The following is a 13,859-nucleotide window of genomic DNA, read 5'->3' as shown; positions in this document are numbered from 1 at the left end:
AAGATAAATAGGCAAAAAGGTTGCTGAACTATACTTTCATCCCAGCTCTCTGTGTCCTGAGTGTCTTATTCTTGTCCTGTTGACATTCATTCTGTCTGCACCCACTTCTATTATTGCTTCAAAGTGAAATGACCAAAAACCTGATTCTCCTCTCAGAGCCTCATGACTCAGACAAAATTATCTCAGTCTTCTCTCCACTGCAGGCATGCTACCATCTTGTTCATTTCATTTAGGTACTATCTCTTCAATTAGGCTGCGTGTAGTCTGAGCTTAAGAGCTTTCTGTTATACCAATTGAATTTTCCAAGTCTTATATTGTAAGTATGCAGTAAATGTTACTGATAATGCTACATGTAAAAGAAAGAATATCCAAGTATTACTTTCCACCAATGTGTCAGCACTTCACAAATTTCATAATGGTAATATAATTGTGGGAATCATATAAAATATTAAATAAGACCTATTAATTAAAAGATGATCTTAAAGAGATAATTACCCTGACTGGACATTATACAAGGTAAACATGTATGGAAACATCACATAGGTGCCCATAAACAGGTACAATGTTTTTGTCAGTTAAAAATTCCTTAGATACAGGTCAACATTGTGGCATAGCAGCTAAAGCTGCCACCTGTGACAATGGCTTCTTATATGGGCGCCAGTTCAAGTCCCCAACTGCTCCACTTCCACTCTAGCTCCCTGCCAATGTGCCTGGAAAAGCAGTGAAAGTCAGTATGTATGTGGGAGACCAGGAAAAAGCTCCTACCTCCTGTCTTTTGCCTGTCTCATTACTAGCCATTGTAGCCATTTGGGGAGTTAACTAGCTCTCTCTCTCTCTCTCTCTCTCTCTCTGTAACTCTGTCTTTCAAATCAATTAATTATTTTTCTTAAAAAAAGTTATTTAAATAGATTGGTACAAATTAGCATATGAACGCCGACGTATTTAACTGTTTTTTGGACAGCAAGCTACTTATCAGACTGCCTGTGTCTTAAAAACAATTTAACCAAATAATCTCAATCTAAATTTTCAAAATTCCCAAGTTCCATTACTAAATAAGCAGTAGGAGAGAAGATGTTCCTTCTTGAGCTTCTGTATCTAGGAAATAAAAACAAGCCACACTGCTTGGTTGTCATGGTGGCACCCCAAATTCCCACATCATCTAATTAATAGATTCTTTAGACAAATAGGTCACAAGGGAATACACAGATCATAGAAGTTGTAGATTTAAATTCATCAAGTTCCCTAGTTGAACAAAATTAACAGTGAGCCAGAATTTTGACAGCAGTTATTGTAGAGAAAGCAAATAAGGCTTGCTAACCCAGAAACCAACCTACAACCTAACCTCCTGCTGGTGAGTAATGGATTCTAATTGTGTTATTTATTTTTGTTTACTTGCTAGTCATCAAAGCCTTGTTTAATGGATTTTCAATGCTACTGTTGCTAAAATTCAGAGCAAAATCACCATATTGTTCCAGTATGTTTTGCTAATGTCAAGTTAGTATATTGTTTTGCATGATTATCAATACATTGAAAATTGCATGTAACATTTTAAACTATATTATTGAACACTAATTAGTATTTGTTTTAAACATTTGCCATGTATATGAGCTTTAAGAAGGTGCTGATGCAGTTTCTAAATTCAGGTTTTAAATTAGATGGAATTTCAAAGAATTTCATAATGGTATCTTTATCTAGAATGAAACAAAACAAGAAATGCAGCACTGTTTGACAAAATAGAAAGGGACTTGATCATCTGTATCAATAGAATTCCTAACTACCATATCAAATGTAGCTGAATTTGTTATTAAATGGCTTAGGGAAATGATTAACTAATAAATAGTGGAGTGTTAGAGGGAAGAGAGTTGGAGAAAGGAATGACTTGAAGATAGTTTTGTTTGACTTTTACTGTAAATACTATTTAAGAGAATTTCAAGTATTTTATTCTTTGTGTCTTTTCAAACAGAAAGATAGTCAAGGAGACTGCTGTTTGAAGAATGTATTATCAAATTTGATACTTTATACTCAACCAAATATTTATCAAGCTTCCAGTATTCTTGCTTAGTAAGAACTCCAACTTTCTAGGTGAACTAAAAAAAAGTAAAGAAATCAATAATTATTCTAAAACAGAAAAATAATAAAATATCAAACTATGGAAAATAATGTTTTTCCTCTATTAAGTCATGTGGTGCAAATGATTAAATGTTACAGAGAAATCATTGAGAAGTAGAGTTACCTGGTAATGTCAAGAAGGATAGATGAGAGATTGGTTTAGTTAGAATGGAAAATATAGAGGCCAGCATTGTGGCATAATGGGGAAAAGCCAGCACCTGGGACACTGGCATCCCATATGGATACCAGTTCTTGCTCAGCTGCTTCACTTCTGATCCAGCTCCCAGCTAACGGACTAGAGAAACAATGGAAGATGGCCCATCTTCCACCCATGTGGAGACCCCAGTGAAGCGCCTGGCTTCCACCTGGCCATTGCAGCCATCTGGGGAGCAAACTAGTGGATTAAATATCTCACCCCTTCTCTGACCCCCCCATAACTCTGACTTTCAAATCAGTACATAAATATTTAAAAAAAAAAAATGGAGAATATATTGGAGGGCATAGAAAAGAGAGAAATAAGTCTGCATATGTTTTTGTTAACACAGATAGTAATTTAACAACAAGAATAAGATAAAGGCTAAACAGAAACTTGATCCATCTTGTGTTCTTTTTCCCTCTTCAGAATAGAAAATGGACTTTAAATTGGTAAAGGTGAAACAACATAGAAAGAGAACTGAAAGTTGAGACAGGTGAGGAGTTAGTAAGAGAATACCTATCTGTTTCAAATAAGTTCATGTTTCCAGGCACAAATTCCATCCTGCAGCTGTTTACAGGTAACTGAAGACACATTTCTAGTGAGTCCTTAGAAACTGTAAAGAATTTAAAAGGTGATGGTTCATCTGCTTTAAAAAAAAATGACAGAAAAGGTATAGACACTTAAAACTTTAGACCAGAAAATGCAATTCCAGAGTACATAATTAAATATGTTAAAAAGTCTGGTGGTCACTCTGAACTAACAGTAAATAAAATAAGTCATACCATGCATACTTACTTGATCTTTGAAATAAAATGAAATTTTATAGTCATGATAAAAATTCACCAAAACATTTAATACAATTTTTCATTATATCTTAGTGGATAAGATATTAAAATATAAACAATGTTATAATTAGGTAAATTGAACATTGTTTGAATAAGTATATCGAGATTTCTGTTCATATTTTTCATAAATGACATAGATGAAGACATAGAAATCATTCTGGTCAAATCAGTGGATGAAAATAAAACAACATAATATTGAAATCAAGATAGAAGACAGGTCAAGAAGCCAAAATTATTTAAAGAATTTTGACCTCTGAGCTGACACCTAAAAGATAAAATTCAACAGAAATACATGAAATTTCCTACATTCATATTGAACAGGATAGATTCTAGTTTAGCCAAGTAAAAGGCATACAGTAGTTTTAGAGTCTGCCAGAATCAAGGTGAGTTATTAATATATCACAAGTAGCATGCAGTTATATCTAAGGCTTATATTTGAAAATGGGATCCTCATTTCTTTTCCCAATTTTCTTAGAATTTATGGTTCTCCTGCAGTAGGCAGAATAATGACTCTGGAAAGATACCCACATGCTGATCCCTGGAACCTGTGAATATGTTGCCAAATTTGGATAAATAGGACTAAAATTATAGGTGGAATTAAAGTTGCTAAAGAGCTGGCCTTAAAATAGGGAGATTATCTGTGATTATCCTGGTGGACTGGTATCATCACAAGGGCCCTTGATAGTGAAAGAGGAAGGCAGAAGAGGCCACAGTGACGGGATACAGAAAGAACTCAAACCACCACTGCTGCCTCTGCAGATGGAGGGAGGAAAGAGATGGTCTCTAGAAGTTGAAAAAGACAAGAAAACAGATTCTCCCCCAATAGCCTCCAGAAAGGAACAGAACCCTGCCTAAGGGGACCTATGTGTTGGGCTTGTAACCTACAAAACTGCAAGATAATACATTTGCGTTGTGTTAAATCACTAAGGTTATAGCAATTTGGCACAGCAGCAAAAGAAAGCTAATACATCCCTTGTAAGTTATTTTGATTCTCTGTGTTGTAGCACTGAAAGTATTGAGGACCCAAGTGTCTTTTTGTTTTTCTCCCTCTAGGCAAAGGATAGGATATCATAGAACAATGATTGATGTGATTGGTAATTGAAGTGATTCCATAATCACCCATGTCTCTCAGTTGGCTTTTGTAATCACATTTGCTAATTCATGCAATAGTACTATAAAATAGCTGACTTCTGTGGCACAGTGGGTTAAGCCACAGCTTGCGATGCCAGCATACCATATCAGAGTGCTGGTGGGAGTCCCTATTACTCAGCCTCCCATCCAGCCTCATGCTAATGTGCCTGGGTAGGCTGCAGACCCTACCATCCATGTGAGAGACTAGGATGAAGTTCCTGGTTGCTGGCTCTGGCTTCTGGCTTCTGCCTGGCCCAGACTGCTGCTGTGAACAATCTGGGAGTGCACTAGTGGATAGAAGATCTCTCTCTCACTCTCTGTCACTGTCCTTTCAAATAAAAAAAATCTTTAAAAAATAGATGGCTCTCTGACTCTCTGGGTTGTTTCAAGGAGTTTATGAGATGAAGTGTGTGACATAAGAAAATCCAACTGTTCAGCATATAACTAGTGCTACATACTGTTCTTTATCTTTTATGTGTAGTTTTTTTATTCAACTCCTGTGACAAAGCAAGCCATGTACTATAATTTTACTTTCCCCCCAGGTAGACAGAAGCTAAGTACCATGAATACTTAAAGCACCAGATATTACATATAAATGGAAATCATACAGGGAATTGATATACAATGAAGAAAATTTGTCTTTTATATATATACATATATATATAAAGAAAATTTGTTTCTACTTCCTTGAAGTTTTATTTTCTTTTTTCATTTAAACTTTACTGAGATTCAATTTCAGTATTTGTGCCTTCTGTATTCCTGTCTCTTCACCAATCTGCCCACTGCTGTAAGAATTTGTAAAATAACTGTTAGTTGTAAGGCACTATCCTAAGCATTAAGGATAGAATAGCGGAGGATCACACGTGGTTTCAGCTGTAACAGACTACAGACTATAATGAGAGTTATAGAATGGGAAGTGACAATGAAGTGTGATCATTACCATCATGGAACTGGTTGATAGTGATTCATCTAATACTGATCTGGAGGAACAGGAATATTGTCCAGAGGAAGCCACATTTAAATGAAGTTCTTAAGGCAAAGCAAGAGTTAGGCAAAGGGAGAGGAGAGAACATTCTATAAGAATACTATTACCTTAGGTTGTTTCAGCCTAATACTCATTTACTATTGATATTCTTTACCCAACTCTCTCTACAAACTCAAGTAGATCCTGCTTTAAAGGTTAACTCCCAAAATATAATTTGATGGAAAGTTCTTGATGTAAAATTCTCAAGTGTCTCATATTTAATGAAGCTTTTATCCACAATCCATGTTTTATTTGAAGCTGAGTTCTCTCAATTCAATAATCAGGCAATGTTCTTGCTGTAGACAACATTATTTTCCTACCCATCTAGAACACAGCCCTCTGTTAATAGCTAGTAATAATATAAATATCAACTGAAACCCAATGGAAATCTTTGTTGTTTCATTCTTGTGATTACATTCTTTTACCACTAGATGGTACTTGTATGCCTGAGAGACAAAAATGCTGAATCAGTTTACCCTCCTGTAAAAAAACAGAACCAACCAATGCAGAACCAAGACAATAAGAAACTGCCCAATTCAAATGTTAAGTGATCCTGATTTTTAAATTTATTCATATTTTTCATGTTTTTTCATATATTTCATATATTCACATCATATTTTATCTGGATAAATATGACAGTAAAAAATATAAAATTAAATTACCTTCAAATTTCTGCCATCTTGTACCTACCCACCTCCACCAAGGCTTTACTTTCATTTCTGTTATTTTTACTTTCTAGTAATAATGTTGTTTCTTTTTTTCTTTTTTTTTTTTTTTTTTTGACAGGCAGAGTGGACAGTGAGAGAGAGAGAGACAGAGAGAGAAAGGTCTTCCTTTGCCGTTGGTTCACCCTCCAATGGCCGCCGCTGCAGCCGGCGCACCGCGCTGATCCGATGGCAGGAGCCAGGATCCAGGTGCTTTTCCTGGTCTCCCATGGGGTGCAGGGCCCAAGCACCTGGGCCATCCTCCACTGCACTCCCTGGCCATAGCAGAGAGCTGGCCTGGAAGAGGGGCAACCGGGACAGAATCCGGCGCCCCGACCGGGACTAGAACCCGGTGTGCCGGCGCCGCAAGGTGGAGGATTAGCCTATTGAGCCACGGCGCCGGCTCATAATGTTGTTTCAATAGTCTAACCTGGAAAAATCAGATGACCTGTTGTTCCTTGTTGGAGACCACCCTTCCACCTTCCCAATTCTTTGTCTAAACTAATGCTTTCTCTGTAATTGGAATAGTCGCCCTCCGCTCTTCCCAACCATGCTCTTTCCCATATTAGTTTCAGAAATCCCAATTCTTCAAGGCCCTTTCCACTAGCAAGCCTACCATAAAGTATTTCCTGTGGGGAGCAAACCGGACTAGACTGAGTTACTGGAATTAAGACTTATTCTATGCATCTGCTCTCCCACAATATGGCGCTGGGAGAGAAGTAAACAGCTTCCGCACAGCTGCCTCCAGTTCAACCAATTAACTGTAGGACTTGCTCCTGATTGGAGAGCAGCGTACTCGGCGTGTGGGCAGCCAAGTTGGGATTGGCGGAGGAGGACTATAAAGGAGGAGAGAGACGGCATGCACCGGGAACATCTATGGGGAACATCTAAGGGAACCCGTGCAGCCCCCGAGAGAGCCGGCCGGCGGTGTGCCGCTCCCCTGCGGAAGTGGGGAATGCGGCCAGGGGGAACTGCCCTTCCACGGAGGTGGAAGGGATAGTAGCCAACCCGGGAAGGGCCGAGCAGACGAAAGAACAGCGCAGGGTCTTGTGTCGTTCCTCCACGAAGAGGGGGAGCGACAATTTCCTATTATGACCTCCAGAAAATCCCTTCTTACAATTCGATTTTCATTCTTTTAACAAGCTTAGTCATTTGTTTACTAGTAAATGTACCATGCATTACTTTAAAGAGCTGTATGTACCTCTAAGACTTACAGACTTTCTGCCTTAAGATTATTTATGAACCTTTTTATTCTTTGCACTATATAACGTTTGCCTCTGGAGTGTAGAGACTATTTTAGTCATCTACATGTTCTGAAATATTTAGCATAGTGTTTATTGAGCTGATCTTAATGGTAGTATTCATAAGATGATTGCCAAAAACACTAAGATAAAAAATGAGATGGTAATTTTTAGTGATATTCTCTGTGTAATTTGGATACAATCCATTAGCAAGACCTATGGAACGAAATCATCCTTGTGAGTAATAATCACAATCATGGCATGAAAGCCCCACCTTTTCCAAATATTTAGAAACAATGGTAAAATAGAAAGCTTAGAGGCAAGTATTGTGGTGCGACAGGTTAAGCCACTGATATTTCTCTCTCCCTCTCTTTCTCTCTCAAGCAAATAAAAATAAATAAATAAACTTTAAAAATATAAAGCTGAGTTCTAATTAGAGAGCGCAAAGGCGTCAGGTACCACATATAAAGATACTCAAAATCATAGTAGTAAGAGCCAGGTGTTGAGATTTAACACCATTTAGGATCAGAAGTTGTAGTCCTAAAGCCACTTTTGAGGAACTGGAACTAACATTCCTAAATAAATTAGGACCCCTAAGAGGTTTTCATGTTTTGACACCTGTAGAAAATGCCAAGAAGCTTATCTTCTAACTTGGCAGTCCGAACTGGGTGGCAGTGAGGGTAATAGTTTCCATGAAAATTGAATATCCTCGCTCATGGAAGCCCAATTTTATATTAACATTTTAAAATACAATCCCGTGTAGGCCCAGAATCTTCCAGATTCATACAAAATCAAATATAAAAATCCTTAATAAGGACACTCACACAACTCACGGCACAAAATTGCCTCACAGAATAAATCATCTCCACTAAAGATGAGCTCTCAATCAAATTTGCATATCATGAGGGAACAATCCATCCCAAAGACACAACAAACAGGAAAACATTTGTCCAAACAATGTTAGTAAAGCAACCTGAAAGAGACTACAGAACAAAAATCTATAACACGATTTTTTAAAAAGGAAAATAAAATCAAATGAAAATATAAGGTGAAAGAAATATTTTCAAAAGAACAGGAATTAATTGATTAATTTTTCGAATATTTATTTCAAATTCACAAGTTCTAGCACTGTTCTAGGTGCTGGAGTTGAAATGATTACTTAGATATGCAAATTCCCTTCTATCACAGAGTTTATATTCTACTGAAAATAAACAACAACAACAACAACAAAAAACCCAAATGAGTTAAACAGATGAACTCAATGCAGTGGAAGAGATGATTAATAAACTGGAAAATAAATATGAGGAAATTACCCATAGTACTCACAGAGCATAAAATAATAGAGAGTAAAAGAGTTAGTTTTGCAATATATGTACTGATATAATAATGTGATCCAACACATATCTAAAAGGAGTTCCAAACAAAATGAAAAGAAATCATGGAAATATAATACAAAATAGCAGAGAATTCCTCAGAAATAAAAGAAGGCATAACACATGGAAGATTACAGTAAGCCTTAAACAGGATAAATTTTTTAAAAGAAACAATATCTGGAAACTTCTGGTTAAAACTAAAGAGTACTGGGGCCGGCACTGCGGCTTAATGGGCTAAGACTCCATGTGTGGCACCAGAATCCCATATGAGCACTGGTTCATGTCCCAGCTGCTCCTCTCTGGTCCAGCTCTCTGCTGTGGCTTGGGAGAGCAGTGGAAGATGGCCCAAGTCTTTGGGCCCCTGCGTCCATGTGGGGGACCCAGAGGAAGCTCCTGGCTCCTGGCTTCAGATCGGCTCAGCTCCAGCCATTGCAGCCATCTGGGAAGTGAAACAGTGGATAGAAGACCCCTCTCACTGTCTCTCCCTCTCTTTGTCTGTAATGCTACCTCTCAAATAAATAAAATCTTTCAAAAAAAATTAAATAGTACTAAAGACTAAGAAAAAAACAGAATGGCAAAGTAATGAGGAAACAAAAATAAGATTGACAGCAAAAATAAAGTGGCAAAAATAAAGACTTATATAAAAAATTTTAAAAGGCTGTGGAGGGGCGAGCACTGTGGCGTAGCAGGTAAAGCTGCCGCCTGCAGTGCCGGCATCCCAAATGGGCACCAGCTTGAGTCCCGGCTACTCCACTTCTGATCCAATTCTCTGCTATGGCCTGGGAAAGCAGTAGATGGCCCAAGTCCTTGGGCCCCTACACCTGCGTGAGAGACCTGGAAGAAGCTCCTGGCTCCTGACTTCATATTGGTGCACCTCCAGCAATTGTGGCCATTTAGGGAGTGAACCAGCGGATGGAAAACCTCTTTCTCTCTCTCTCTCTCTCTACCTCTCCTCTCTCTGTGTAACTCTGACTTTCAAATAAATAAATAAATCTTAAAAAAAAAAAAAGCTGTGGAAATTCTTTGCATCTAAACTATCGTTCAAAAAGAAAATGAAAAAAAAAAAACACATTTTCAGACAAAGACCAATAGATGATTCACAGACCATGGCTAAAAGAACTATTGACAGATACACATCAAGAAGAAGGAACATGAATTCAAAAGGAAGAAGCATGATTCAAGAAGAAATATTGAAGAGAGTAATTGGTCAAAATACTAGTGAAATTAAGCATCAATATATATAATAATATTTATGACCAATAAAGTTAAAATACTGTAACATGAAAGAAAAGGAAATCCCAGTTGAAATATTCCTTGTTTCTAAATTCCGTTTTTTGAGAGGATACTGCACTTATTAATTTTAGATTTTGTAAAATCACATATGCCTATTAAAAATCTTAAGTGTAGGCTGCCGCCATGGCGCCCGTGAAAAAGCTTGTGGCGAAGGGGGGCAAAAAAAAGAAGCAGGTCCTGAAGTTCACCCTGGACTGCACCCACCCTGTGGAAGACGGGATCATGGACGAGGCCAACTCCGAGCAGTTTCTCCAGGAGAGAATCAAAGTGAACGGAAAAGCCAGGAACCTCGGGGGCGGGGCCGTGACCATCGAGAGGAGCAAGAGCAAGATCACAGTGACTTCTGAGGTGCCTTTTTCCAAAAGGTATTTGAAATATCTCACCAAAAAGTATTTGAAGAAGAATAATCTACATGATTGGTTGCGTGTAGTTGCTAACAGCAAAGAGAGTTATGAATTACGATACTTCCAGATTAACCAGGACGAAGAAGAGGAGGAAGATGAGGATTAAAATTCATTTATCTGGAAAATTTTGTATCAGTTCTTGAATAAAACTTGGGAACCAAAAAAAAATTAAAAAAAATAAAAATAAAAATCTTAAGTGTAACCACCTGTTATGTGGACTTGCTGCATCTTTGAAGAATATTCAATTCTGCGTGTATGGATGAAAGGAAGAAAGGGAGGAAAGGAGAAAAGAAGGAAGAGGAGATACATAGATATATAATACAGGGCCGGTGCCGCGTCTCACTTGGCTAATCCTCCACCTCTGGCGCCAGCACCCCGGGTTCTAGTCCCAGTTGCGGCGCTGGATTCTGTCCTGGTTGCTCCTCTTCCAGTCCAGCTCTCTGCTGTTGCCCGGGAAGGCAGTGGAGGATGGCCCAAGTCCTTGGGCCCTGCACCCACATGGGAGACCAGGAGGAAGCACCTGGCTCCTGGCTTCGGATCGGCGCAGCATGTCGATTGAAGCGCACCGGCTGTAGCGGCCATTGGAGGGTGTGAACCAATGGAAGGAAGACCTTTCTCTCTGTCCCTCTGTCTCTCACTGTCTAACTCTGCCCGTCAAAATATACATATATATATATATAATGTAAGTAGAGCTCATGTATACTGAATACATATACAGGAAGAAGTGGAAGGACCAGGTAAGCACTAGTTATTTAGGAGACTTTATATACATGAGAACTCATTCTGGTCCCTTGTGTCCTCTGCTTAGGATAGTTATATAATATCCATGGATGCTCAGCAAGATATCAGATTTGAGTTATAATCATAGGCAGGCACACTAGTCCCTGAGTCTTTCTGGTAGATAAAATATGAATTGGCTCTAGGAACTTCTATCTTCTTAGCTCACTTTCAACTCTGGTCCTCAAAATCAAAATGGTTGTGGGAAAACACTGCAGAAAAATAAGAGAGAGGACTTACAAACATTCTTTGATAGAATTCACGTAATTTGATCCTTCCATACCAACTGCCTCCTTTCCTTTGTACATCACTAATCTACTCCACTTCTTCCCCTTGCTTCTTGTTGCATGCTTTGATTCAGTAGAGTGTCATTTCAGTATCTCATGTTGGTCTCTGAGCTTTTCTAGGACAGCACCTTGGTAGTGGACTTGGAGGCTACCATTGTAATTACCAATGGTAATTTTCCCACTGAAGTGACACTAAAATGTACATATTGACCATCCCTAATCCAAAAATCTGAAATCCAAAATTTTAAAAATCTGAAATTTTTTGAGCACTGACATGACACCACCAGTGGAAAATTCTATAGCTGACCTATGTGATGGCTTATAGTCAAAAGTCAGGCCACTAAAAATAATATATAAACTCATCACCCCATCTCAGCAAGAAGTAGCTCTAAAGACAGATAATCATCCCGCTACCTCTCCTGGACTTTTGAGGCTAATATCCCATACAACTCTTGCTGTATGTAAAATGGCGCGGTCTTATCTATAGCACAATCTACACCCCAGACACCATCCTAGGCTCTAGCCCCCGCTGCCATTGCTGGCAGCCAGGTGACTACATGGCCCAACCACTGGTGTCAGCTCCACCCCCATCCTAAAGGGATTCGCTGATCCTACTTCCCTGCCCACCCCCTGGCAAAGTTTTAAAAAGACCTGTTTCTGAACTCCTAGCTCTCTTTCTCTCCTCCTCTCTCTGCCTCTCTCTCTCTCTCTCTCTCTCTCTCTCTCTCTCGATCTCTTTCTTATGCTTTCCTTCTCCCTCTTTTCCTTCTTCGCTCCTTTACTCCAGTCTGTCGGGTTTCCCCCATTAAACCCTTTCGCTTAAAAAAAAAACAATAAAAAATAAAATAAATAAAAATAATGTATAAAATTAACTTTAGGTCATGTATATAAAGTGTATCTGAAACAAACAAGTTTGCTGTTTAGACTTGGGTCGTATCTCCAACGTTTCTCATTATGCCTATGCAAACATTCCAAAATAAAAATTAAAAAAGTATGACATCTGAAATGTTTTTGTCCCAAGTGTCTTAGATAATGGATACTCAACCTGTGGAGATATACAACATGTAAGTGAGTAAAAATAAGAGAAAAAAATCATCTAAATGGAAAGCAAGAAAGGAAAAAGAACTAATAAATGATAATTCTAAATCAAACTTTTCCCTTATTTCAAGGATGAACAACTGATTTTCATTCATGTGCCTCCTCATATAATTCATCATTGGCTGTGTGGAATGTTGACTGGGTTGAGAAGGAACCCAAGTCTCACTACAGTGAAAAAGAGTACCTTACTCTATTAGCTATGTCTGCCCTGAGATAGTAGAAATGAGGAATACTATGATCACCATATACTTGTCTTTCTTGATGAAGGTTTTTTAACCTTGAAAAAAAATCATCATTTCCCAGAGTTTCCAAAAAGTTAGTTGTATTTTTTAAAACTTTTATTTAATAAATATAAATTTTAAAAGTACAACTTTTGGATTATAGCAGTTTTTCCCCTATAACCACCCTCCCACCCACAAACCATCCTATCTCCTACTTCTCCCATCCATTCTTCATTAAGATTCATTTTTAATTATCTTTATGTACAGAAGATCAACTTAGTATATACTAAGTAAAGATTTCAACAGATTGCACCCACACAGACACACAAAGTATAATGTATTTTAACTATTTTATGTGTGTGTATGTATGTATATATATTTCCATTTGGCTCTTTTATACCCAATACTTTTAAATATCTAGGAGAAAACTTATATACTATTAGTTAAAACAAGAACGCTTACACTATCTTCAACTACATCAAAATCATATAATATTTTATTATTACTAAATAGGAAAGAAGGTACAATGAAAATGCCTACAACTAGCTAGAAATTTCAGCCCTTATTTAATTGAATTCCATGAATGTTTTCTGTTTTTACTGTGATATGTACAAGACATTCTATCAGAGGATGCAAAGTTGAAAAACACAGTCACAGTCTTCATAAATACTACATGGAGCTGAGGATCACATTCACCCAGGAAGCTTTTATTTGTAGATTGGTTATTTATTGTCAGAACCCATCCACAACCTAAGAAAGAATATTTAGGTTAGAGAACCTGGAAATCTGTAATTTTTAAATTGCTGCTGCATGATTCTGATAACCAGACTAGTAATCACCATGATAAACATTATATTATTAATACTTAGTAGAATGTGGCTTATGTCACTTTACAGAAGTTGTCATGACTCTTAATTCTCCAGGAAAGGCAACAAAATATGAGTAAATTTCCTTAGAATAAACCTACAAGGATAAATTTACAAAACAGAGTCCCAGAGTGCCTGTCAGAAGATTCTCTGATTTGATGCCAAGATGTCTATTTTATGCCAAGAGGAAATACAGGTACACAGGAGCCAGGATGTTGGGAAGAAGGGCAGGATAGGAAATATAGATATAACATACCTGACAACTGCGCAATGAGACCAGATCTGTTCCT

General features: G+C 37.8%; 2 protein-coding genes across 3 annotated transcripts in view; one reads left to right on the top strand and one right to left on the bottom strand.

The window, feature by feature from the left end:
- ABCA5 (ATP binding cassette subfamily A member 5) overlaps positions 1-13,859 on the bottom strand; it is a 151,137-nt gene that overhangs the window by 97,174 nt on the left and 40,104 nt on the right. The window lies entirely within an intron of this gene.
- On the top strand, positions 10,011-10,510 carry LOC100354980 (large ribosomal subunit protein eL22). Its single transcript, XM_002719496.6, has one exon. The coding sequence runs from the start codon at positions 10,040-10,042 to the stop codon at positions 10,424-10,426; it is 387 nt and encodes a 128-aa protein (XP_002719542.2). The 5' UTR covers positions 10,011-10,039; the 3' UTR covers positions 10,427-10,510.

This window comes from Oryctolagus cuniculus, chromosome 17 (assembly GCF_051225735.1).
Source record: "Oryctolagus cuniculus isolate XC-2025 breed Fujian yellow rabbit chromosome 17, ASM5122573v1, whole genome shotgun sequence".
Taxonomy (NCBI): domain Eukaryota; kingdom Metazoa; phylum Chordata; class Mammalia; order Lagomorpha; family Leporidae; genus Oryctolagus; species Oryctolagus cuniculus.
The sequence above is the reverse complement of the archived record's forward strand: the minus strand, read 5'-3'. Positions and strand labels throughout refer to the sequence as shown.